This window comes from Chaetodon trifascialis, chromosome 19 (assembly GCF_039877785.1).
Source record: "Chaetodon trifascialis isolate fChaTrf1 chromosome 19, fChaTrf1.hap1, whole genome shotgun sequence".
Taxonomy (NCBI): Eukaryota; Metazoa; Chordata; class Actinopteri; order Chaetodontiformes; family Chaetodontidae; genus Chaetodon; species Chaetodon trifascialis.
In genome coordinates, this window is record NC_092074.1 from 12,162,464 (window position 1) to 12,187,851 (window position 25,388).

General features: G+C 43.3%; 1 protein-coding gene across 1 annotated transcript; it reads left to right on the forward strand.

Annotated features, from left to right (window-relative positions):
• Positions 1-353: 353 nt before the first annotated feature.
• lratd1 (LRAT domain containing 1) lies at positions 354-2,704 on the forward strand. The gene is made up of 2 exons (XM_070987377.1): positions 354-526; positions 1,016-2,704. Exon 2 carries the CDS (start codon positions 1,053-1,055, stop codon positions 1,839-1,841), a length of 789 nt encoding a protein of 262 aa, XP_070843478.1. The 5' UTR covers positions 354-526; positions 1,016-1,052; the 3' UTR covers positions 1,842-2,704.
• The last annotated feature ends 22,684 nt before the right edge of the window (positions 2,705-25,388 follow it).

Here is a 25,388-nt window from a genome sequence, read left to right on the forward strand (position 1 = left end):
GCAATAAAAACTCGAGCTTCTCTCATATGCGCGTCTTGAGACAAGCAGGCTGTTATCGCTGCTGACTGTTGTTGCCTTGAACTTGCATACACAGACTCCGCTGATCATGTAGAGAATTCCACAGCGCTCTGACAACAAAAACCATGCCACGGTAACAGCCGCCTATCGCCGCCAGCCGCCCTGCGCGCACCTGATTGGATGCTCTGATTGACTGGCGTATTCCTCCGCGTTTCCCATTGGCTCGGCGGTAATGGACCTGCAACTGTGCTCCAGTAAAACCCACCGAAGGCGGTGCGCACCGGCTGAGGCGGAGCTCTCCATGGTACTTAAACGGAGCAGGCGCTGTAGGAAGTGAAGTACTAGGAGGCACGACAGCCGGAGCGCCTGGTGCGCGGTGCGAAGAGTGACAGACAAGTGTGAGAAGAAAGAGGGAAGAAGAAGAGAAAGAAGGGGAGCAGAGGACCGTGCATCCCTCTGTACTAATGGACCATAAAGATATTTAACCATTTGCCCGGGGAGCACACAGGTATCCTCTTTTTCTCCAGTTTCTTTTCATTTTGCGCCGTGCGTAAAGACACCGGACTTGCCTTTATGCTCAGTGCTGTCTCTTTCCTCACTCTTAAAAAGCTGCAAGCCTCAGACGATTTTTCTGTCTTTCTTTCCCTTTCCTCGTGTCTTCTGCGTGGGAACCCCATGGCTCTTTCACATTCCACTGGAATTAATGATTGATTAATGAGTGTGAAGGCTGCAAAGGGGCAGTGGATCATTGATTGTGTTAGTGTACTCTCCTGGCTCAATAACACGAGAGAGCTCTTGCCCTCTGAACAGGGACTGCTCAGAAGTGTTCAGTGTTTTCTTAGCCTGCTCTCTTATTTATTGAGCACAGAGATTTAAATACAGCCACGCGTTTGTGCCAACTGTGCCCTATTCTATGAAATGTGCTTGTATTTTACGCTACTGACACCTCTCTATCTATCTCTCCATCTCTCTCACCCTCTCGCCCTATCCCTCTCAGACACCGCAGTCCATGCCTCTGCCTTGCCAGGTCATTGATGGGAAATCAACTGGATCGGATCACCCACCTCAACTACAGCGAACTGCCCACGGGGGATCCGTCCGGGCTGGAGAAGGACGAGCTTCGGGTCGGTGTCGCCTACTTCTTCTCTGACGAAGAGGAGGAGGTGGACGACCGAACTCCGTCCGACTGCGGCTTCACCAAGGACCACAGCCCGGCCGAGGAGGGACCTTTCTCGGTCAGCGAGGTGGAGTACTCAGCCTTCTGCTCCCAGGAATGCATCTTCTCCAAGCTGCGGGAGAACGAGGACTTGAATGTGTACTCGGCCCAAACTTTGCTGACTATGTGCAAACCGGGGGACCTGCTGGAGCTGGTGGCCACCGCTCAAGCCCCCCACTGGGCCATCTACGAGCAGGACGACCAGGTCATTCATCTGCACAAGGGCGAGATCCGCAAGGACAGCCTGCTTGAGATCTGCAACGGCCGCCACGGGAGGATAGTCAACAATCGGTACCGGTACCGACCGCTTCCCCCTGACCTAGTGATGCAGAACGCAGTGGGACACCTGGGCCTGAGCAGCGAGGAGATATGCTGGACCAACTCGGAAAGTTTCGCAGCCTGGTGCCGCTTTGGGAAACGGGAGTTCAAAGCCGGGGGAGAGGCGCACTCAGCAGAGCAGCAGTATTTCCTCAAAGTGCATCTGTCCGGCAGCGGGGTACACACTCTGGTCTTTCGCAGCCTGGAGGACATGATCCGGGAGAGGAGGCGAGTGGACGCCAGTGGAATTCTCAAAGAGCTGTCTTTGGTTAACGGGGGCAAGGAGTGATCAGGGATTCCGTTTGATATCCTCTCCTCCACCCCCTTTCTCCCCCCCGCTGCCTCCTCTCGCCAAATGCGCACGGACGCACTGATTTGCGCACACACAGACGTACTCAGCACACACGCACACAAGCACACGGACGCACTCACATGCAAGGACCTGTTGGTTCTGAACTGTCTGTCTGTGACGGATGGACCCCGGCCTGCGTCTGGACCACAGGCGCTCTGTGGAATTTCCATCTAATTGCAGAGTGTTGAAAACTGAGAGAGAGCGGCCATATAAACAGACAACGCCCCTTCAGATTAGATTCGTGCTGAGTGGGACACACGACTTCTACTAAACGCATTGCCCCGAACCGCGAAATCACCTTTACAGACCGCACATAGCGCACATGGCTCGGTTTGGTTTTCTGTTTAATTTCTCGGGATAATGGAATTGGCCTCTTCTCGGCATAGGGCGCCTGCTGCGGCAGACCAGACGGTGAGACCGGGAGAGGGGGGGTGGTTGATGAAAGATAGGATCTTGGGATGGCTCTCGAAAAGTCTCCCTTCTATTTTTTTACTGTTAGCTTTAAGACCGAGACTGACCATTACACAGATCCAAGCCACTAATTCATAGACCTCTGACAGATCCAGATGGCTACGCAGTTGCCTAAACAAAGCATTTGGCTTGTTCAAGTTCCCCTTTTGCCATAACAAGAGTATTGTCATTTTCACAATGCTGTCATCCTGCTCCACAGCACTGGATGTATGTGTAAATTGTATTCATATATTGATTTCAATTTGAGTCCCTTATTTTTGTATTTAAGTTTAGTGGATTTAACCCTGATCTCTCTTTTTTTGGTTCAAATAAATGGAGGTTGGAATATGAAAATAATCACTTGGTCTAGCAGGTGTTGTTTGGTCACACGTAATTACTGACATACATACACATGATCATTCCCTCACACAGACACACACACACACACACACACACACACACACACACACACACACACACACACACACACAGGGATATATGAATTATTGATATTCTAGTGCCTCCTGACCTGCCTCAAGCCAAATAGGCTTCATATATCTGCACAGTATTTGGAGGCAGTAAACTGGTCATCTGCATCAAGCCCACAAAGGCTTTATGAAAAATCCATATGGGATCTTGGAGCTACAGTATATAGGAAGCTGTATAGAGTCAGAGGGATTGTACATGGCCACAGGCTGTTTTTTTGTGTGTGGGTTTTATCCTGCTGGAATTTACACATTTACAGTCATGTTGATCTCCCGATTATGTATTTCCTTCTTCACAGCAGCACGTGCTAACTTAAATCTCATTTTATATCTGCATTATGAACAAGATGTCCTCCATATACTAATGCTTATCATGAGATTGTCGTGGCACTTGTGTTTTATTAGTCTGCAGTGGCTTTAGCTCTGGATTGATGTTTATGCTCCTCTGCTGAGAGTAAAGACAGTGCCTTCGTTTTCTCTTGTGATGTGTAGTATCAGTTAAGGCGGGATCAATCACCTCAGCAGACCGAAGATGCCAGTCTACCTTCGCTTGTCTCCTTATGTTTGCTTAATTGAGTCTGAAAGGACCAGAGAGCAGATTTATGGAAAGGTTCTGCAGTCATGTGTGTCTTTGTTCTGCCTGTGAGTCTGCTACACCTGGGATTCATTTATGATTGTATTCATAAGCTGAGGAGGTTTTTTAACTATGTTTTGGTGATTTGGCTAAATCCAACTGGAGAGCAATGGCAGACAAAGACTTTGTGTGTGTGTGTGTGTGTGTGTGTGTGTGTGTGTGTGTGTGTGTGTGTGTGTGTGTGTGTGTGTGTGTGTGTGTGTGTGGCAGAGAGAGAGATAGAGCACACAGGAAAACAAGCATGCATGCACATGTTACCCATGTGTGTGTTTGTCTCTGGTGGGACTGATTTTCTTTGGCGGGGGAGATGTTTGCTGCACTGGGGAGCTCAGTCAGACCCAGATAATCTATCCCCTCTGTATGTGTGTGTGTTTGAGTGTGCAGATGTTGCAATCCCTCCCCTCAGACAGGGTTCATGTCAAAATACAGATTAATAAGCCTGTGGACCTTGTACATGTGCCCTGAGACAATTTTCTCTTCAGCTATTGACCCAAATGCTTTATTCAATCGGCTTTGCTGTGAATATATTGACACATTTCTCTTGCTAACTCCATTTCCTCTAATTCCCCTTAGCCTCTGTTGGCTGGTATTTCTCCAGTCTTGCTCTGTGTTGCTTAACTCTCCTCACCTTTGTTTCTCATTGTTTCACTAAAGCCAAAAATAACCGTTTCTATTCTTTTTCTGCCTCGACAACAAAAGCTCATCCACATCAAATCCTGTTTTTACAATAACTACTATTGTTGTAAAAATTGGCAAGAATATAAATCATGTTTCTAATGGATGTTTCAGATTTGAAATATGTGTTTTAATCAGAATTTAAGGGCATTTCTATTATCCAAGCATGTCATTCTTACGAACAAACATGTATTCAGGGTTGGATTTAGATAAACATCCTTGTCGTTTATCCCTCTGCTTCCTTCTGTTTTACCCGCTGAAGACTGTTCTGCCTGTTTGGTATATTTTTAACAGGCTGCATGTTAAATTGAGGTTGCCCTAGGTGTGTATGTGTCTGTGTGTCTGTGTGCATGCCTGTGAGTGCATCAGACATCCCTTGTGAGTTTGAAGAATCAGGGTACTGGGGCAGCTGGTGTTAAGAGTTTGTGTGTGTGTTTGTGGTCTGTGACTAATAGGCCTCAGAGAAAGATTTGCTAGTGTGTGTGTGTGTGTGTGTGTGTGTGTGTGTGCTATAGACAGATAATGCACACCACATTGTTCGCTTAAGAAGAGGCTTCCGTCATCTGACATGACATCGTTAACTACCCATGCAGTAGGTGTCAGGCTGTGTGTGTGTGTGTGTGTGTGTGTGTGTGTGTGTGTGTGTGTATATATATATATATATATGCCATATGCTGTGTGCATGTATATTCATAAAGGTCTGCATTTTGTATCCATCATCGACAGTGTGAAAATCAGCGCTGTTACTAGGGAAACTCCAGCCATTGTCATACTGTATATCCATTAAAGTCGTGTGTCTGCATGCATGTGCATGTGACTGTGCAAACCCTCCACAGCTTAAAGCCAGTTGTTAGCTTTAATAGCTTCCCATGTAAGACAAACATGTGACAACCACATCTCTCTCTCTCTCAGTCACACACAAAGGACCAGCTACTGCTCCTTTGTGCGGTGGCATGGATGTATTCAATTCACACGGGGGTTTGTCTTCAGTGTGTGTGTGTGTGTGTGTGTGTGTGTGTGTGTGTGTGTGCGCGCGCGCATCTGGACAAAGCAGATCCCAGCTTGCCTGCTGCCAGCAAAATCAGTGGTCTCAGAGGAGATGTTCTAGGGAGGAGAGAACAAGGCAGAATATCCTGTCTGCGCGATGCCTTTAAGAGGATCCCCCTCTAATCTAGACACTGGCCTGGACTCCCGGCAGACTTGAATGTCTTGTTTTCCTCTTCCACCATCCTTTAGAATGGGCGCTTTACTCAACAACATAGACTACACAGCTGGGGATGTAAAATGAGGCAGTGGTAAATGAGTTACATGCGGTTAAGCCATTGGTAACAGTGCTAATCTCTAAACATCTGTTGTTAAGTGTCTGCACACCTCACATGCAATATTTGAACCAGCACCTACATGCTGACATTTAGAACAGTTCACGCGCTACAACATATTTGCAATCTGAATCACATGGCCAGCTGGAGCTGCCTATCAGTGCGCTCAAAGTGTTCTCTCTGTGCAAGTTTGACTTAACACGTAACAGCTTGGTATAAACATGTAGGATCACTTGGACAGTGATTCTTTAAGCTGGGGCCCGAGCCCCAAAACCTACATGCAGCGTCCTGGTCTGTTCTTTCTCACCATGAAGTCTTAAAGGACGAGTCTGGTGATATTCTGATTCATAAAAACACACCTCTGAGCCGCATCACTGCACCGGGTGACATGCTAATTTATTATGATGAACGTGGGCTCTGAAGTTAATCTTGACTCAGTCCCACATACATCATTCTGCTGCTGTGAATATTCACCAGAGCACTAAACCTGCAGCTGAAATTAGTCCCAAACAAATGCGGTATTTCCCCCCGTTTGAGTAATGTTTGCAAAAAACTACAGTGCCCAGCAGTTTTAGGAAATTACCAAGGCTTTTTTTTTTTTTAATGAAAGTTTTTATATGTGACCTGCTTTTAAGGATTTACAATTTTAGTAAGAAGTAATGGGGGCACTGGCGGGAAGGGGAGCCAGAATGTATTGAGAATCATATTAACTTTGTTTTGGGCTTTTCAGGGGATTTGTTGACAGCAACAGAAAATCACCAGTCTTAGCTTTGAATGACTCTATGCTGGTCACTTCATGTAGTTCCTACGTTTGTGGGATCTCACATTTTCTTACACTTAACAAGGAAAAAGGGGTATCCCAGCTCCATAGGGACATGTGGTAATGTCTGTGAGTGCAGCACACAAACATCCTCCCACAAGTATACCAGCTATTCAACATGCTTCTGGTACTAAACAATGCCAATGGTCTTCCCACTGGAAACCACCTGCATGCAAAGACTAGTTGTGCCCCACCCAGCTTTAGGTTCAACAGGTGGAGTAACTGACATGCAAAGAAACACGCCTATTCAAACAAGATCAACTGTCTGCACATGGCCGCTGAGGATTAAGTGCTGCACCCTGCCAAATCCTGTTTGCTCTATTCAAATTTAGTCCTGTAATCACAGTCTGGAGGAAATGTACTGTTGTAATGCACATCAAAGGTAATTTGGTTTCTGCTCTCTAACTTTTTTTTTTTTTTTTTTTTAAACATTTCTTTCGACCTACAGCAAGGCAATATTTTTGTCATTGAATCTGGATTTACTTCATATATTTTTACTTTTGGGGGCAGTGGTGGAAGAAGTAAAAGTAAAACTCATAACACAAATACTCCTATACAAGTAAGAATCCTGCATTCAAAAGTAAAAAGAGCTATTAGCAACAAAATGTACTCAAGCTTTCAAAGGCACTCATTAACATGTAAGCAGTGCTTCAATGTTGTAGCTAGTTGAGGTGGAGTTCATTGTAACTGGTTCTTAATCAACAAATCATCATACAGAAACAGCTGAATAGCTCCAAAAATGTCTTATATCACTGTTGGAGAGTACCAGTGACCTTCGTCCTCACTTCATTAACAAGTTTACTGAGCAAACTGCGACTGTTTCACAGTTCCTCCAAATGAAGGCTTTCTTGCTCTTTATGCTGCGTTGACTTCCTCCACTGCTCCCTTCATAATTACTACATCCACTGGAAGTCACAGCCTAATAATAATCCTAAATATTGGTCATAATACCTTACTTGCAAAGTCAACCTACTTGTCTAGAGGTGTGGCGTTTTTAGGAGCCACTGTAGGTTCTCCCATAGACTTGCACAGAGAGGGGGGAGGCGACAGGTATTGATGCATATATCGTACAGCTAAAAAACACTTTTAGGTGATAAAATCCAACTGTACCATTTTCTACAGCCCATACGTTTTCGATTGTGAGGGCAGGTGTTCCAACATTTGACTGTGCTTCACTGAGTTTAAGGACTGAACGGCCTCAGGACATGTGCTCTGCCACAGCGGCACTGCTCAGTCCTCTCCACCTCTGTCAGGAGACAGCCATCGCTAAATGTCAGCAGCATATTGTCAACAAGCTCTTAAAATGTTGTAGGAGTACCTTTCATTCATTTGGTTGCCTGGCTTTACAAACATCACCTTTAATGTTTACTCCGAACAGCAAAGATGAAGATATTTGATTGCTTTGTGGAAGAGAAAAGAAAAACTCAGCCGTCACGGGATTCAGATATGTTGAGGATGACATTTGTGAGGTGAAATGTAATTTAGAGGAAAAATGAAATGAAAAATTTTGACCGCAGAAGTCATTTCCCATTCCTTTGACAACATCTGGTAAACGTCTCATCGCATTTGCTCTTAGGTCTTTCATAATCAGTATTTTCTAAAGCAGCCCTCTTTCCCTGAAATCAGCTCCATTTAACAGCTTTTTTTCCCATAATTAATGTGCCCAGCCGTAGTTTCCTGACCGCATTCGTACATCTTAATGAGCAATTTCGCAATCTAAACATCCATGCAAAGTTAATTTCCATGAAAACATTCTCAACAAGAGAATGTGGTTTGAATTCCTTTTATTAATGTTGATGAGGTGCCGTAGCCTCCCTGTGGAGGTCAGAAATAGCAGAGCTTTAGCGTCTGGCTCAAAGACACTCCAGCAGGTCATTCAGGGTTTTGACCCCAGGTTGACAGGACAAATATCGTGCCCATCAGTCCACCCTGCAGCCCTGACTGTTTTATGTGTGTGGCCCCCTCCTCTTCCTTCTTAATGAGTGAGAAGAGAAATTGCCCTCAGGCTGTGGTCCAGTGCAATCACAGTTTGATTAATGGGAAGGACCGAGCACAGCCACATCTCTCCCTCTCTGTGGTTTTAACCCTTTTTAAAAAGTCACAGGAAAAGGTTGCTGTAAATGTCATTATGAGCATTTCACAACCTTCGTGGCTGCCCTGCTCTGAATAACCCGCCGCTAAATGTCATTCTCTTAACATTTTGTCATGTTATACTCCAGAGTGTTTCCCTAGTAAAGGTTTATATTTTACCATTTCATAACGTTAGTCTTTACGCCCGAAAATTTCTCTCGCATCTTTTACAATTGCACACTGTTGAATAATGCCCTCAGTGAATTCATTTTCACAGGAGGAGTTTGAACAGAGATCTCTCTCTCTCTCTCTCTGTTTCAGTCACACGCTGCAGAGGTTTTTGTGAGGATGTTGGTAATCTCTCTCCCTCCCTTTCTCTCTCTCTGTGGATAAGAACTTAAGAGTGCAGCTAAAAAAAACAAAAAAAAAAAACAAGCATGGTCATTTGACAGTCAGTGTGAGTCCTTCTAAAGCTATTTGAGAGGTGAGAGGTTGGTGAATAAGCATGAAGCTGATCCAGGCCTGCAGCGTACGTGTGCATATTTATGATCATGGCTCATTCCCAACTCAATACAGAAACATTTGCACGATAGGGCTGGGAAATATAAGAGCAATATCTCAATATTTTCAAGACCTTTGACCATATGCTGCCGAGTTTAATACTTATTCACTTTCTCTAGAATGTATTTACAAAAGGATTTCTGCAAAGGAGCAGTAATTTGGATTAACCTGCCTTTAATACTGTTCATACTACAAAATATACCGTGTAATGTTTCTGACAAGATCAAAATCCAAAATTAGAATATAGTTTTATGGCACTGCAAAGTAATGTTACAACACTGAAGTAATCAAAGGGCAAAGCTGGCAAAGATAAGAACACGGAGCAACTGTAACTCGGTGTTATTTTCCTGCATCCCATCAAACTTGTAGTGTTGTTCTTTTGTGTTATTTCATTCCCAAAAAACAAAATATATTGAGATGAATTACTACTAATGACAAGACAGCACTGAAGTGCATGGTCAAGTAGGGGAAAACTTTGCAAGAGTGTAAAAAAAGGGTGAAGGCTGGATTAACCACCAGGAAAATTCAGCAACAGCTCCAGGGCCCCAAAACTTCACGGGGATGTCAGAAGCCTCAAGCTTACTAAGTTAATTAAAAAGACACGTGGTTGGAAATGCACAACCTCTATTTGCATGATAATGGCCTGAAGGCACACCTATGGACATATCCAGATAGCAAAAGGTGTACAGACAGTGGGTGCATGGTGGATCATATTTGCCCCAAGTTTATATGTTGTCTAACAAAGTCATCCGGAAGATGCAGACATAATTCAAGTTTGAGTTGTTGCTTCTGATGAAACAACAGTGTGACAGTTCACAGGGCCATCATGAACGTTTATTGCTCAGAAGGTACAAGGTTCATGGATTTAGCACTCTACAGCACAGGGTTATATAATCACATGCTAGTTGTAGTCTGTTAATACTATTCACAAAACAGAAATGTCTGATAGACTCTGCAGACTGGTGCTATGGCAGCTGATACTTTTGTGTCGCTTGCCAGAGAGCAGCAGAATGAGCAGGCTGTGGCTGGAGCAGGTATTGTCTTTTAGTATCCTTTGGGCTCTGCATGGGCAGACAGGCTCGACAGACAGCTACCAGTGATGTTGTAAGAGGTTGAAGAGCCCTCGTGTCCGGGGCTGCCCATGCCAATTTGTAACAGAGCAGATAATTTCTTGTCATCCTTCCACCAAATGTCTCAGTGGTATGCAGATTTCACCTATACAAAAATGAAAGTCACCACATAAAAGTGGCGAATATCACCCTGTCATATGCAGAGATGCAGTGGTGATATTGTGTGAGCAAGCAGAGAAAGAAGGTCCACAGGAAACAAATCTCCTATTCGAAAAAGAACTTGTTCAGCGCAGTGACACAGGCGGCACTGCAGAGGCTAAGGGAGTGAGTGACCTTACCTGGACAATGTCTGGCTCTTCAGCAAAAAAAGCAAATGTCTAAAGCTAATCATCTGTGTTATTTCCTCAGTAAAGAGTCAGTGGTCTCAGCCACAGTCTGTCTTTGGTACACACCGATCACCCGGCAAAACAAACAAGAGCAGGCTATCCTCTAACCTCCAACAGTTCTGTACTTTAAGTTTAAACACATTTCCTCCATTGTAAATAACAAATACACATAAAACCTTGAGGATGAAGTAAAAACCTATAATAAACACTATCAAAGCCAGCCGTGATCATCAGTGAGCAGCAACAGGTTTACGGATGAGGAGGTCGAGAATGAATCATAGATTGCTTGTCAATAACACCACTGACACTCATCTATTACTGTTGATGATGTTTAAACGAGCCAAATGAAATCCTCGGTGTACAGCAACCTCCGCGCGCACACACACACACACACACACACGCACACACACACACACACACACACACACACACACACACACTCAGACCGCCAATTTCCTGAGGAGCTAATGAGTGCTACTTTAACATAAAAATTAACAATGGTGTACACACACTTGTCAAGACATGCTTTATCACACACACCCACACACACACACACACAGAAACACTTAGACACACATCCAGCCTTAAAGCGGGAACTATTTTTTGATAACAATTGTGTCCTCCCTCATGTTTCCACTAATGACACAAACGCCTGCCAAGAAAAACACTGATGTTCTCAATGACACGTCACATTAAAACACAAGAACACTCGCAGATTTCTGCATTTGCTGGTATTTTTGTTATCCGTGGACACGTCATTTCCACACCGGCTATCAGTTCTTGTCTGCTCCTGCGCTCGAGAGTCTCTCACACTCACCTCTCAGCGTCGCATGAAGGGTTTCTGTTCTCACCCACCATCACACCAGACTCTGGATGGGCTCTTCTCTGTCCTTGGCCCTGTATCCTTTTATGTCCGCCTGCAGGCCTCCTCTGTATGTCCTTTGTTCTCAATGTATACATTTCTTCAATATATTCTAACAATGTTAGAGACAAAATTATAGAGCATAAGGACTGCACGAGGAAAAATATCAACTGAGCAACAAACTGCAATTCTTGTATTTGGTGCCTTTTATATCAGCCGGCATTTTCATGGTGTGTTTACTGAAAACCAAGGAAAATAATGCTGAAAGAGCAGGCTTAAACAACACAATCATTTCTTTCATTTATGAGCAGGCACACACAGGGTACACAGAGAAAGTGGAGGTGGAGGACAATCGACTGGCGGGGATTCAATTCCAAGCATCACCTGTCCAGGTCACATCCAAAGTCAAGAGCTATTTTGGATTTTACAGTTATAAGGACAAGCAGTAGTGTGATGACTAAAGCTGTTTTTAAACAGCATCATGGAAAAGTGTGTTATGATTATACCAAACAGCAGCGCACTCAGTTAAACAGGGAGGTAGACAAGAGAAGATAACCTGATGTTTTACCTGCCAAAGCAGCACAAAAACAAGCCTGTCAGGTGTGTTCAGACCTCTTCATAGTTTATGAAAATCACAGACAGACAAAAAACTGCTCGGCATAATCCAGCTACGTAACTGTAAAGTGCAATTAAAGTGCAAAGTTATAATGTTGCGGCATAATACTCAAAAGAGTGTAATTTAGCATTGACCTCTCTCAAAACTGACTCAACAAAGAAGCAAATTAGCACAGCTGCAGCGGTTTCAGCAGAGACGGTTCAGAAGCGAGACGGCACATGTAAGAGTCACTTCCTGTACAAAAGGTAATGGCAATCTTCCCTGTAGTTGCTGAGGTATTTCAGTCTGGAGCAAAGTGGTGGACTGACAGACTGACATTCCCATCATTAGATCTGCAGCTAGTGTGGCTAAAAAGAAATGCAGCATGAGGCCAAAATATCCGGATTTACAGTCCTTAGTGTGTAACACTGGATCCTGCACTTCCCATAACACAACTCAGTAGTCCCAAATAAATGTTAACATGTCTATCACCCTGATGACATCACTATTACATCACTCGTGTCTGACTTTGTCACAGCAGTGCTCCTCATGACTAATAAATTTTGACTTTCAAATGAAATCAGTTGAAAAGCCTCTCTAAAAGAATCATAATATGTTGATTCAGCACCTTAAGAGTCAATATCATATGGAGGAGGCTGCCAATTTCCCTTATGCACACGTCACACAGAGAAAATGCACTCCCACACACACATAAGTAAACACAACGAGAGAAATTAGGATGGAATGGGGAGAAAAAACTCACCTCTCCTTTCTCAGAGCGCCTTTAAATCATCCATACAGGTAATGGCTTTTGGAATTGATTTTACTTTCATAGTAAAAAAAAGCAATCCAGTGCTGGTTTAACTACTGTCCTCTCCTCTAGGCAAGCTTTCCTATTCACCATCCAGCAACCAGTGGTCCAATAACAGCACGGGATCATGAGCGTTCACAATATGTACGTGCAGCTGTGTGTGTGCGAGACATAAAAGTGTTTACACAGTTACATTGTGGGGACCCGCTTTTCATATGGTGACAAAACACAAAACAAGTCCTCATAAAGTAAATCATTAAATCTTAGGTTAAGAGTCAGGGTTGGGCAAGTAGTGCTTATGGTGATGGTTAGACTAGGTCTGTAGGAAATGAATGCAAGTCTATGCAATGTCCCCAAATGTGATGAAAACATAGCTGTGTGTGTGTGCGTGTGTGTCCATGAGATCATCCATAAATGAGTGTATGTGCAAGACAGAGAAAAAGCATAATCTGCTGGTAATGGAACATGAAACCGAGCAGAAAATTGCAAAAAGAAATGACTCCTGGGGAGGTGTCAGCTCTGATGAAATAAAGCCCTTCATGTGTGGCCTAATAAAGGCAGGCAGAGGGGCTAATGCCCTCTATAATCACACCTCTATTCTGACACACACAGAGGGAAAAAAAACACAAACACGAGGTTGCAGCGCAGCCAAATATTCAAAAGTGGCCTGATAGGTAATTAACTAGCATGGTTTTGCTCCCGTGGGTGTCAGCTGGCTACTGCAGGTAAGAGCGCTTGCTACAGTTTTTCCTAATGGACACAAAATATGATGCGTGTGCTTTTCACATTCAAACTGACAGCACTTAATAAAGAAAACACAAGCTAGAAATGGTTTTGGATTAAAAAGTAAACAAATAAATCCATAATAGAACAATTGAGCAACAGGTGTTCCCTCCAAAGTCTGTGCATCTGATGGCCAACTTGCTGCATTTATGACGGTAATCATAACATATAATTATGATAGTCAGTCTAGTCAAGTGCTCCACTTGTCCTGGTAATGTAGGGATATAATTAATTTTGGAGGTTTCAGTGGCATATTAAATGCAGGGACTTTGCCCAATGTTTGTGTTTAGTGAATTGATTAATTAGATTAAATCAATTCACTAAACTGAAACATTGATTTTTGAATCCGGGATCATGATTCAATTACCTCAGCGAATGATATTGTGATGTGAATCGTGCTGTATGTGTAGCTGAAATGATGGAGTTTATATTCAGAATCTTAAAACGATCCGCACAACCTCTAAAGATGACTGAATAATATCTCTGGGTGATGTGTTTTTTGTTTTTTTTTTAAATAAACATGTATATTATTGAACGTTTTCAGACTGCATTCAGACTCTCAGGGCTGCAGAAGCATCTAAGAAGCATCTTGCTTTAGGATCCGCTGCCGTAGCGCTGTGGTACACCAATGACCCTCCCAGTATTTCTAATGCAGTCTACCCGCTATCACAGACATCAACTGAAGGGTGCTGTGAGAGAGCAACATGAAAGATCCACAATTCATGAAGTCCGCAAGGGGGCAGGTCACGTGGACTTTCTGCAGACTTCCAGAGAGTCTGCTCGGGGTGCAGACTTCACCAGACTTTGTTGATTGATCTACCCACTATTCACTGCAATACAGATGTTTTTCTATCGAGGAACATTAAAGTTTGAAATGCATGAAACGTCACGTGCATCATGCAGAACCAATATCTACCCATATAATATTGGAGAACTATGTAAAAGAAAAAAGGTGACACAAAATGCATTGAACAAAAAGTGACAGTACATAAAGGCCAAGTATAAAGGCAAAGCCCTTCATATCAGAGGCTTACTTTCAACTTGACTTTGACTCTAAGAAAAAATACGTTTGACTTCGGAATGACTAGAAATCCTCCCAAAGCCCAAATATTAAAAATAATGTTAAAAAGCTCTTTTCCAGCCAATCACATGCTTATTTTACAGATCTGCCAATTTGGCACTAATTCAAGGAATGTTCTAAGACTCAGTTCTTTTGTTTATGTTTATATTTACGTTGAATCGTGTGCTTGCCTGCAGATGAATTGCATAGTCTAACATGTTTGCTGAGCTGCTGTGCACCTACCAAAAGACTCCTCCAGCATGTAATTGAAATTTATGATCTGGCTGTGTCTCATTTGAACACCTTCTCTCTGTTAGCTATAATTGCTGCCAAATTACACAGTTTCTAGGAACGTTTCAAGAAAGTATGTGGATCTACAGACGTGTAAAATCAAGCATTACAAACAGAGCTTGTCTCTTGCTCACAGCTTGGACTTGCCCTTGAAGGAAGTGCTGAAATGGACACAAACAGGGAAATAAACTGAAAGGGTGCCACCTGCAGATATATCCGGTCAAAGGTTAACCGTTTGGAGCCTCAGCTACATTTGTAGCATCTGCCCTGGTTCATCAGTATGGGGGGTATGCTGTTATTATGTTGCACTGCATGAGGTCTGTGTTCTTTTAACCCTCCTTCTGTCTCCTTCTGTCTGTGTGGTGTCATTACTGTTGATGGGGCAGCTGGAATTGACTCTGCGGGGGGGATATGATTGGACAAAACTATATTCAACTGCTATCATCAGCTGACCTGCCCTTGACCGCTGCTGCACCAGTGGATTTGCTAAATGACCTTGTGTCAAAGAGATTGGTCGTACTGGACAACCCCTCCATGAATAGCTGAAAACTGTGTGAGCATGTGTTGGGCCCTGTCAACCTACTGTGGCTAAATAAAGGATTGTTTGCAACCATCTGGCGGTGGCTGTTCCTTTACAGCACCAGACGCAACACATAGCATCCCAACGGGATTCCAGCCAGCCAGCCAGTCCTTCAAGAGTGTGTGGTGGAGCATAGATAAAACCTCATTCTGATGCCCAAGAAAGAGAGGGAGCAAGAGAAAGCGGGAGAGAAGAGAAGAAGAGAGGGAGTAAAATATTGATGAGAAATGTGAGGCACAAAAATAGAGCGGCTCTGAATTCCCAATGAAGGGCAAAGGATGCACACATCCACACACGCGCGCGCATGAGGCAGGGTGTAACAATAAAGTAAAAGAGTAAATCACGTACACACTCACATGCACGATGGCATTTTTGTACAAAACCATGATTCAGCACAAAAAAATCCCATCCACTTCCCAGAAGTGCTTTGCAGCAGTCTAAAATAGTTAACTGGCTATCTTCCCGGTCTTTTTTCTCCTTTGATATATCCTATGTAGCCTTCATGAAAAAAATGCACCCTCTCATAATCTATAACTTGAGGTCATGCACAGGCGATATGATAACATGCAACAAAAGGGAAGTGAGACATGCTTTCAGACTTCTTCAAGACCTTGAGAGTCTCAGTGGGGTTAAACAGTGGAATTGAAGAAGGAGCGCAAACCACGCAACAATCAGCGTGAGGACATGAACACAACAGGCAGGCGACAAGTTGCTGCTGCCAGCCCATGTTCACATTCAACACTCCCACTCATCTGTTAACACTTTGCTATCTAACATCAGCCATTCGAGTGCGTGTGTGTGTGCACGTGTTTCACTTAATGAGACCCAGCTGGCCTTTAAACGCACTTAAACAATAACCCATTAAATGCAAATTAAATCAGATGTCAAAAAAAAGGAAGGAAAAATAATTTAATCTATCTTTGTTCTTCTAATATATTTTTTTATCCCGACGAGGCCAACAGCAGCTCTCGACCTTCAATGCTTTTACAGTAATTAATTTGTTTTGAATTACAGCTAAGAAGTGTATAAGATAAGGCTTTCGCTTCGGAGCTGTGGTCCAGAGATCATGCTGGAAGACAATGACCAGAAAATGTAAACCCTCAGAGACATACTATCATCCCGCTGTTTTTCCTCAGCCTACATATATGGGTTCCGCCTTTAAACATTCTACCTGAAACTATTCGTTTCACTGTCTGTCTCTTCTTTTTCCTGGGGAAACAATTGTTATTCACATTAGCGAAAGCTGACAAAATAACTTTTGGCTCAAGTTACGTTTCCTAAATAATGCATCAACTGTTCATTATAAGCTCAAGGAAACTGCTGAGGTTACTCGCAGTAATAATATTAATAATCTACATGCGGCAGCTTCCACTCTAAGACTTTGTGACCTGAGACTGCAGTCAGTCTCTTGAGTAACAAAAACCTTTTCCTGAGTGACTGCAAGAGAAAACAATGAGTCACAGAAAGTTGCTAGAGTTCACACACAGACACGCACACTGTGATGGAGCACAATTCCCATCCAGCCCTGGCCAATTGCAGTTAATTGCTTCTGCAAATGAGTGATTGGGTCCGATTTTTTTTTACCACGGCAGGATCTTACAGGAAGAGAGGATGAAGGAAGGAGCAAGAGGGAGAGAGAGATAAAAACAAAAACATTAACCTGTCACGGAGGGGCAATTAACAGGTTGATTAACTCCTAACCATTGCCAGACTTTCCCCCTGTGTGCTGCTGTCTGTGTTTGTGCCTGCCTGTTCTGTGCGCTGATAGGATGAACAGGGATGGACTCTGCAAACCCTCAAAACCACTTAAAAAACAGACAAATAATGATAAAAATTACCACAAATTTGACTAGACTATTTCATTTGCAGGTCACCATGTCAACCTTATTGTTTTCTCTCTCTCTTTCCTCTTGTCCTCTCTAATTCCTCTGTGGTAGAAGTCAGACCCCATCTGTCATCTACAGAAGCAATTAATGGAAATGAATGGGAATAATAATGAGATTAATTTCACCTCCCCATGCGGATCCTGATTTAATCCTCTGATTCAGATTTCCATTGGAATGAATAGATTTAACCATGAAATATTGTTTTAAATCGGGGTGTGTCCAGGCCTTTGTGTTATGATTGGTGCGATAATTAAGTTTTTTAGTTTCCTTTATAGTTGTGTGGGACTTGTCTTTTCGTTTTGTCCTCTTTCGGCAAAGGTTGGGCGGAGTTTTGGGAGCTGGCATTTACACAGCTGGTTCTCATCTCAATCCCGGACGGGATAAAGACAGCGAACAGCGGATGGTTCATCGCTGGATTATTCACTGGCTCTTTGTTCTTCACCTCCCCCCGCAGAGGGTCCTCTTGTTCCCGTTACCAGCGTCCTGCTCCCCGTTTCAGCATCCCTGCCACTTCGCTGCTGGACCCTGCTCAGCCACCTGCTTCTAGCCCGCACCACCATCCGAGTTTCTCTCCTGCACCTCACCACCACGTGTCATCTCGCCCTATGGAGACTCTGGTTCATCACTACTCCACTACTTCCTCAGGATCCACTCATCAACTCCGGATCCTGTGCCATCTTCACCATGTTGTAAACTCAAGACCATACCCTTCAATCGAGTGTCTTCCAGAACACTGTGTGCAATAAACCCTTTAACCGGTCACTCCACACCTGAGTCTGCATCTGAGTCCTAATTACTACTTCGATCATCACACTTTGCAATGAACCCACTGGTTGTGAGCATGTCTACAATATTTTTAATGGGTCTGCTACTGTGTGCAAGGGCAAAGACAGAACTTGAGCTACAACAGGCTTTTTCAGAGGTGAATCACTGTGCTTAAGAACCCTAAAGGGTTCTAACTGCATAATTACATCTAAAACCCCAATTGTTTTGTTGTGCAGTAAATGATACAGTAATAGTGAAATTTGAAGGTGCTGAAAGGTGATTTTATTTGGAGACAGCTAGGCTAGTTTTTTCCCCTGCTTCCAGTCTTTATGCTAAGCTAGGCTAAACACCTCCTGGCTCTAGCTCCAACTTATGAGAGTGGCATCATTTTGTGTGTCTATCTCACAGAAAGAAATTGAATTAGCATGTTTTCCAAAATATTAAACAACTGCTTTAAGAGTATTTTTATTTAATTATGTGTTCATCATAGGTGGAATACTATTTATCTCCATTGTATTTGGAGAGATACCAGAAAGCTTACTGCCAACATTTACCAGCAGTACAATGCTGCTCATAGTTTAAACACAGAGTCCGGCCAACATAAAGCTGAACTTTTAATTGTCCCTTGATCACGTGTCCATTTCAAACATAGCCTGTGAGGCAACTGAGAACATGACCCATCACTCCAGGGTCTGCTGCAGACGTCACATCCATATACAAATATTACTCCAAGATCATTTACCTTGAGCGTGACTCATTTTTTCCAATTCAAATGGATTTCAACCTCAAACCGGCTTGTTGAACACACTGGTGATAGATCCTGGAATGATAGGAGGACTGGTTACCTTAGCAACCTAGTACCTTTTGGTTCCTTCATATCACTGTGAGAAAATGTTGGAGGGAGCGAGAGGGGAGACAGATCGGCTGACAGGCGCGCAGACAGACAGTGAAGCAAGGCGGGCAGGTGGACAGGCGGCCACGGCTTGTTTGTTGTTGATTAATGTACAGACGAGCTGAAGTTTCCGAAAATCCCCCAAATTATACAGAATATATTAAAATGTAAGGGAAGACAAAGAAATATTTGGACTGTAATGGTAGAAGAGAGGACTGAGGAGTGGGCATCAGGGAGCTGCAAATCTCCAAATCATCTCCTGAAAACCTTCAGCATGATGCACAACTGTTAACTCAGATAGGACAGACACCAAGAAGCAGGCAATGGCACAGTATGCACATGTACACCTTTAAATACATTTTAAATGCAAGTGTTTGCATAAAGAGAGAGTGTAACCCAGACAAACACAAACAAGAAGACACAAATAGAGGCGTTAATCAATTTGAAGACAGAGACATACAGGTATTCAGACGATCAATACGGAGCCTCTTGGCTGCACTGGAGAGACCAGGAGGAATATCAGACTGATTGACTGAGACGTATATCAGCTTTCATTCATCACTACGGCTGTCTCTCCTTCTGCTCTCTCATTCTTACTTTTCTGTAAAGTTCACTCTGCAAAAAGCGACTCAAAAGAATGGGTTTAGAGTTCTGCAGAGGTCGTTTTTTAAAATGAAATATTCAATCTGTTATAATCTGTCCAAAGCCAAAATTCACTGTATAAGTGCAACAAACTGTGCCTTGTACTACAGCACAGCCTGTCTGACTGGGCTGAACTACTGCATGCCACCTTCCAACCAGGCAGTCGTTCTTCCCTTTGTACAGTGATCAGATGGGTCCAGGTCCAGGTTTCAAGCTGGGTGTCCTAAGTTCATTGTGTTCTGTCCTATTCATTATTACCTAACCTAATTTAAAAACATAAAAAATGCCCCACTTCAGCACTGTTTTATCGGAATGTGTGTCAATCAGTCATCAGTACGTCGGTATCAAGGCTGTTGCTCGCCAGTGAGTCATACATCATAAGCTATGGTGCTTACAGTCATGCTCATGGTTAGTTAGCTGTCAAAGAGAAAGTTGGTCTTTTGTTAAGAGCTCCAGGAGGCTTACTCATAAAGAACATGTTAATGAAAATGTTGCATTCATGGCCTCTATGGCATTGGAAATTGCACTCGTTATGTGTGCTAAGCGCTGATAACTGTCCCCCATCCTAATGAAAACATGTGTGTGTGTGTGAACATGCAGTACCCCCACGCGGTCCTGGTGTGGGGGTTTGTGATCTCTTTGCTAACATGAAAAGGAGAAAACCAAAAAATCGTCTTAGCTTGTGCTTTAGCTGGCTGTGTTAGCTTGACATTTTTAATTACGTTTGGCCCAATTCATTCAAACTCTGTTAATGACAGCCCCCATTAAGCTGCATTCAAACACAGGCCGACACAGGATGTGGAATGAAGCAGGAACATTACTAGCTTAGACGCACTAGTCCTGAAACAGATGAAAATAACTAAATGAGGCAGTAGTAGTAGTGTTGGTCATAAGCAAAAGTAAGATCAACTTCCACTCTTTAGTTGCAAACCGGTATGCCAACACACAATGACTCTCTCTCTGTCCCTCTTCCACACATACACGCATTTCCTGAATACCCGCTGGAAGTTTGTTGTCCACTGTTCTCTACGCTGCTATAAATCAGACAGCTCTCACAGACTCACCACCTGGCAAACAACTGATAGGGAAAGAAAAAGGAGTGAGACCCCGAAGAGCAAATGCACCAATAGATCGGGTCAAATGAAACAATAGAGACAAGAAAAGGGGAGGGAGGAGGGAAAGGGCGACAACGGGGAACTGATAAAAAGCCAAAGTGCATCTCTGCTATTAAAAGGGGACAACAACTCGATTTCAGAGTTTAGACCTATTTTCCTTACAGCAGAATATTCAATCCACGTTTAAACCCCGATAATCATGCATAGGGTCTGCTATTGAGCGCAATCATACTTTGCATGTTTCCTCTTGACTGAAAAGGATGCTCCAGTCATTATGATAAAAATTCAACCCCTCAGGGAAATTCTCTTTTCAGTGAAGATTCAATGATTTGCTCAAGGACTCCTTGGAAGGGTAGGATGTCCACCAGAACTCAGGCCCTTGGTTTGAAGGGTAGTCTCCCTGCTCATTTTGCAACACCCCCACCTTGCTGCCTACATTGTACAGTCACACTTAACAAGAGTCACTCCTCTTTTGCCTGCGGCTATGACTGCTGTTTTACAGGCTGTACTGTCCTGATGGGAATGTTGCATTCAGGCCCTGCAGCGGCGCTCCCCTGCAACTGACACAGACAGAGCCGCTCCTGCAATTTGGTGGATTCGTGTTAAATCAAGGTCTAATTATAATGGGGCACCTTTTAATTCTGCATAGTGCTGAAACTACACATGGTTATTAATTTCAAGATCAAAACGGCAAGGCAGCAGTACATGAAAATCCTTCCCTAAATCTCCCTAAAGCTCCAGCACTGTACACTTGCAGGTAAAGCAGATCACATTTATTCTCTCTGACATAGTGACTTCAAAGCCTTTCCTGGGAGGAGAGCTAACAGTATAATTAAATCTAGACAGACGATAGGAGAGCAAACGCCTGCTAAATGGCCATCTTATCTTCTCTGGCCTGACAAACTGTCAAACCCTCTCCTCCATTTGTACATAATAGGACGGTGGAGGCAATGACAACACAATGATAGGTAATTGTGAGGAGGCGGGAGCTTAGATGTGGAAAATGTCAGAAGCGACAGTGAGGTGAGATCGATGGATGAAGTCCTGGTTTGTTTAAGGCAGTGAGGAGCCGTGGGCATGAGAGAACTTTCTCCATATTCCCAGCAGACTTGGCTTGAATTTTATTAATACCTGTTTTTAATTGCAGGCTTTCTTTTTCCACACAAGACAAGGCAATCAAAGTCATGTCCTTCTTTGAGATCAGCAGCTTACCTTGTCACATCTTAAAACCCAACTTATCTGGTTAACAAAGACTGAATCTACCAGAAAAACAATGTTTCCTCTTAGAAATCACCTTAGTGGCAGTAGACAGGATAGTGACTGTCCACTTAATAAACACTGTCAGTCTTTCATTGAAATGACGTATTTATGGCCCTTTTCATACCTTCTACCATAAGTCAGAATTGGTTTTGTTTAATCATGACAGTTATCTTTTCCTAGTCATGTAATTTACAAGCAATATGATCTAAAGCTCGCTAACATTAGCCACTGTAAGCTGCCTGTCAAACCAGCTTCTGAATTCAATTTTCATTCAGAACAGGAAAAAGTTATATACTATTGCTCTGCAGCCCCTGCACACCTATGGAGGACCTGCATGGGTGATTTCAATTAATTAGAGTTCTTCTTTGTGGGTGTATACAGGCTGTGCTTGATGGACAGAGCACTTACTTCCCTGCGTGTCTCAAGCCAAGTGTACCACATGCAGTTTCTGTTGCCATTTTTCTTAACAATACGCCTTGCGTGCGGGTGCTTGAACGCCATTAATTTCCCATTTCCAGTCAGGCACCCACTGTAGTGTTTCAGAAGAAAATTATGACTCAAAATCTGCATATGGAATATTTCTTTCTTCTCTATAAGTCCTGTAGTCAAACAGACCATGCCTCTGCACAGCAGCATGTTTCTCATGTCCCAGCTAGCATGTGCAGCTTGTATTGTGAGTCCTTTTACTATTAATACCTCAGTAAACTGAAGCAAAGTACAGGGCAAATTATACCTTTATTGTCATGTAATTCTCAAAATGGCTCCGATCTCTTTCAACCTGAGCAGAAGTTTCAGATCTACTAATTCATCCATACTAACCATACAAATGTAAGCTTTCAGATCAGACAATGCAGGAATAAGCTGTCATTGGTTTTGTTCTGTTGGGTTAATGATTACTGAAACTAAATCCCTCATCCCCATAATGTTTAATACTCAAACCCAAAGCCACACAGTGGTGATGTGCATATCATGCATCCTGTTACGCGGTGTAATCAAGGCCAGAACCCAAATTGCAGAGACTTAAACCAGGACTTTATTAGAAAACAAAGTACAACTAAAAAGCACCACGAGGGGAAAAAACTCAAAGTCAACAAACAAACAGAAAAACTCCAAAAGGGAGAGACAAGACTTATAGATGCTTGTAACAGAAAACACGCCCAAAACAAAACTGGCAGAGGAATAACTTCTATGGAAAATCCAAAGTAATCAAACAAACAGAAAAACTCCAAAAAGGGAGAGACAAGACTTACGAACGCTTGAAACAGAAATCACGCCCTAAACAAAACTGGCGGACAGCACAAAATCTTCCAATACACACTTCACAAAACTATGGACTAGAGAAGAAGGCTCGAGGACGAGAGACACGGGTGAACACGCTGGACTGAGGAATAGTCTGGCACAGGGATGATTGTGGACGGAGCATAAGAAGCCGGCTAATTGCCAATGAGCAGCAGGTGCGTCTCGTGTGCCTCGCCCCCGAGCCGAACGGCCCCGCCTCTCCGCACCGAGCCAGCTGAAGCAAAAGGGAAAACAAGGGTCAATATAAATACAAAAAAGGCTGAACAAAACCCCAGACCATGACACATCCACCAAAACTATTACACAGCTCCAGTGAAATCAAATTACAGCTTTTGGACTAAACTATTTTACTGATTCACCAGCTTCCTAAATGTGTTTTTCTGTTTCCTGACATTTGTTGTTGGATCTCAGGTATACGATTTAGTCCTTTTCCTGTTGCACCGGTCACTTAAGACTGGACCCCGAACGCAGACACAGAGACAAAAAGGGATTGCAAAAAGGTAACAAAGTTTATTAAATCAACAGAAACAAAAACAAAAGACTTTAGAGCAGGCCGGTTCTCTGACAGCACGATGAGGCAACCAAGGTACTGTGGAAAAACAAGAAAGAAAAAACCAAGTTAACAAAGGAAATCTCTTACGTGCAGAGAAAGAGAAAGTCTCGAGGAATAATCTCACAAAGAGTACCAAATAGCTAGGAAACTCTACCGAACGTGTTTGAATAATCTGGCACTGGAGTAGTGAAAATGCTGGGCTTTTATGGAGGAGATGATGAATGAATGGGAGTCAGGTGTGCCTCATCATCTGCCAGAGAGCCAGGACCAGCCACGCCCCCTTGCCACTCACATGCACTGCAAAGAGGGGAGAAACAGAAAGAGGGAGGGAGAACAACAAAAAACAACAAAACCAGAACCCAAAACACAACAGAACCTAACATTTCCAGCTTTACAAATGTAGTTTAATGACATACTTGACAAGCAAAATGTATCGTGTGTCCAAATTTGTCTAAAATTGGACAAGTAAAGCGTCAAAAATGCTCACTTGTGATCTCAGAGTGCCCCTAATTTGGCCGTCTGTGCGATTTCTTTTTCCTGCAGCAGCAAAGTGTCAAAATTCATCCCTCCATGCTGCCTCTAAATGATGCCACTGTGGTCTTAGGGATACAGTATCATGTCTAATGACTTAATGGTCAAAACAATTCATCCTGTAAACATCCCCCAGACATTATCTCCAGAATCGCATCTCCAAGACCCCAAACTGTAAAACCCTCAGTGTTAAATGCATTCTGACAGTCCTAACAAGCGCAGTGTGAAATTAACACTTGACCCCAACACTTAAATAAAACTGACACCACATCAGCTTTAAGAGCAAACAAACAATCAACATTTTCAGCACCTAATAGAATGTCAGTGAAAAATCAACACTCATTACCAGTGAAGAATTGAAGGCACTGCCAGTGTTTAAGCCCGCAGGTGCACAGCAGCAGAGTTCATTTAACGCTGAAGATTTACAGCAGCCCATGTGGCCACCACTTGCTATAGAGCAGCATATGCTCTCAACAGTATCTGAATATGGAGCAAAATCCCAAATACACACACACGCACGCACGTACTACACACAAAAGTACACACTTGCAGGCATGGCCGTGAGACCTTGGTTAATTATTCACATTGGTCAATAATGAGCCGCGAATCAATTTTTAATTGTGTTTGTCTCCTGTATTAATCAGACAATCGATTCCAGGCACGTCTCTGGTGCTTAGATGAGCCTCAGCAAGCAAAAGAGCTTCAGGACGACAAAAGATGGAGGGAGGACAGAGGATAACAGCTACTGCAGAGGGAAGGAAAGAAAGGGAAGAAGAGGAGGAATAAGGCTGCATAGTGTGACAAGACATGACGGTTCCCCACTACCCGAAAAACCCAAGGGATTTTCTTTTTTGTTCCTGCAGGCAGGTATGCTGTTACCCCTGATCTTATCAGGTCAGCAGGTATGAGCTCCTATGTGTGTGTGCGTGCATGTATATGTGTGTGTGTGTACAGTATTTTGAGGGGCTGTCCTGCTCCATTTCAGTCAAAAAGCTGATAGAGTAATAAAGAGATGCTGACCTACCTACTGTACACACACGCACACACTTTCCATTTTTATGCCCAATCCTCTCTCCCCTTGCTTTTTCT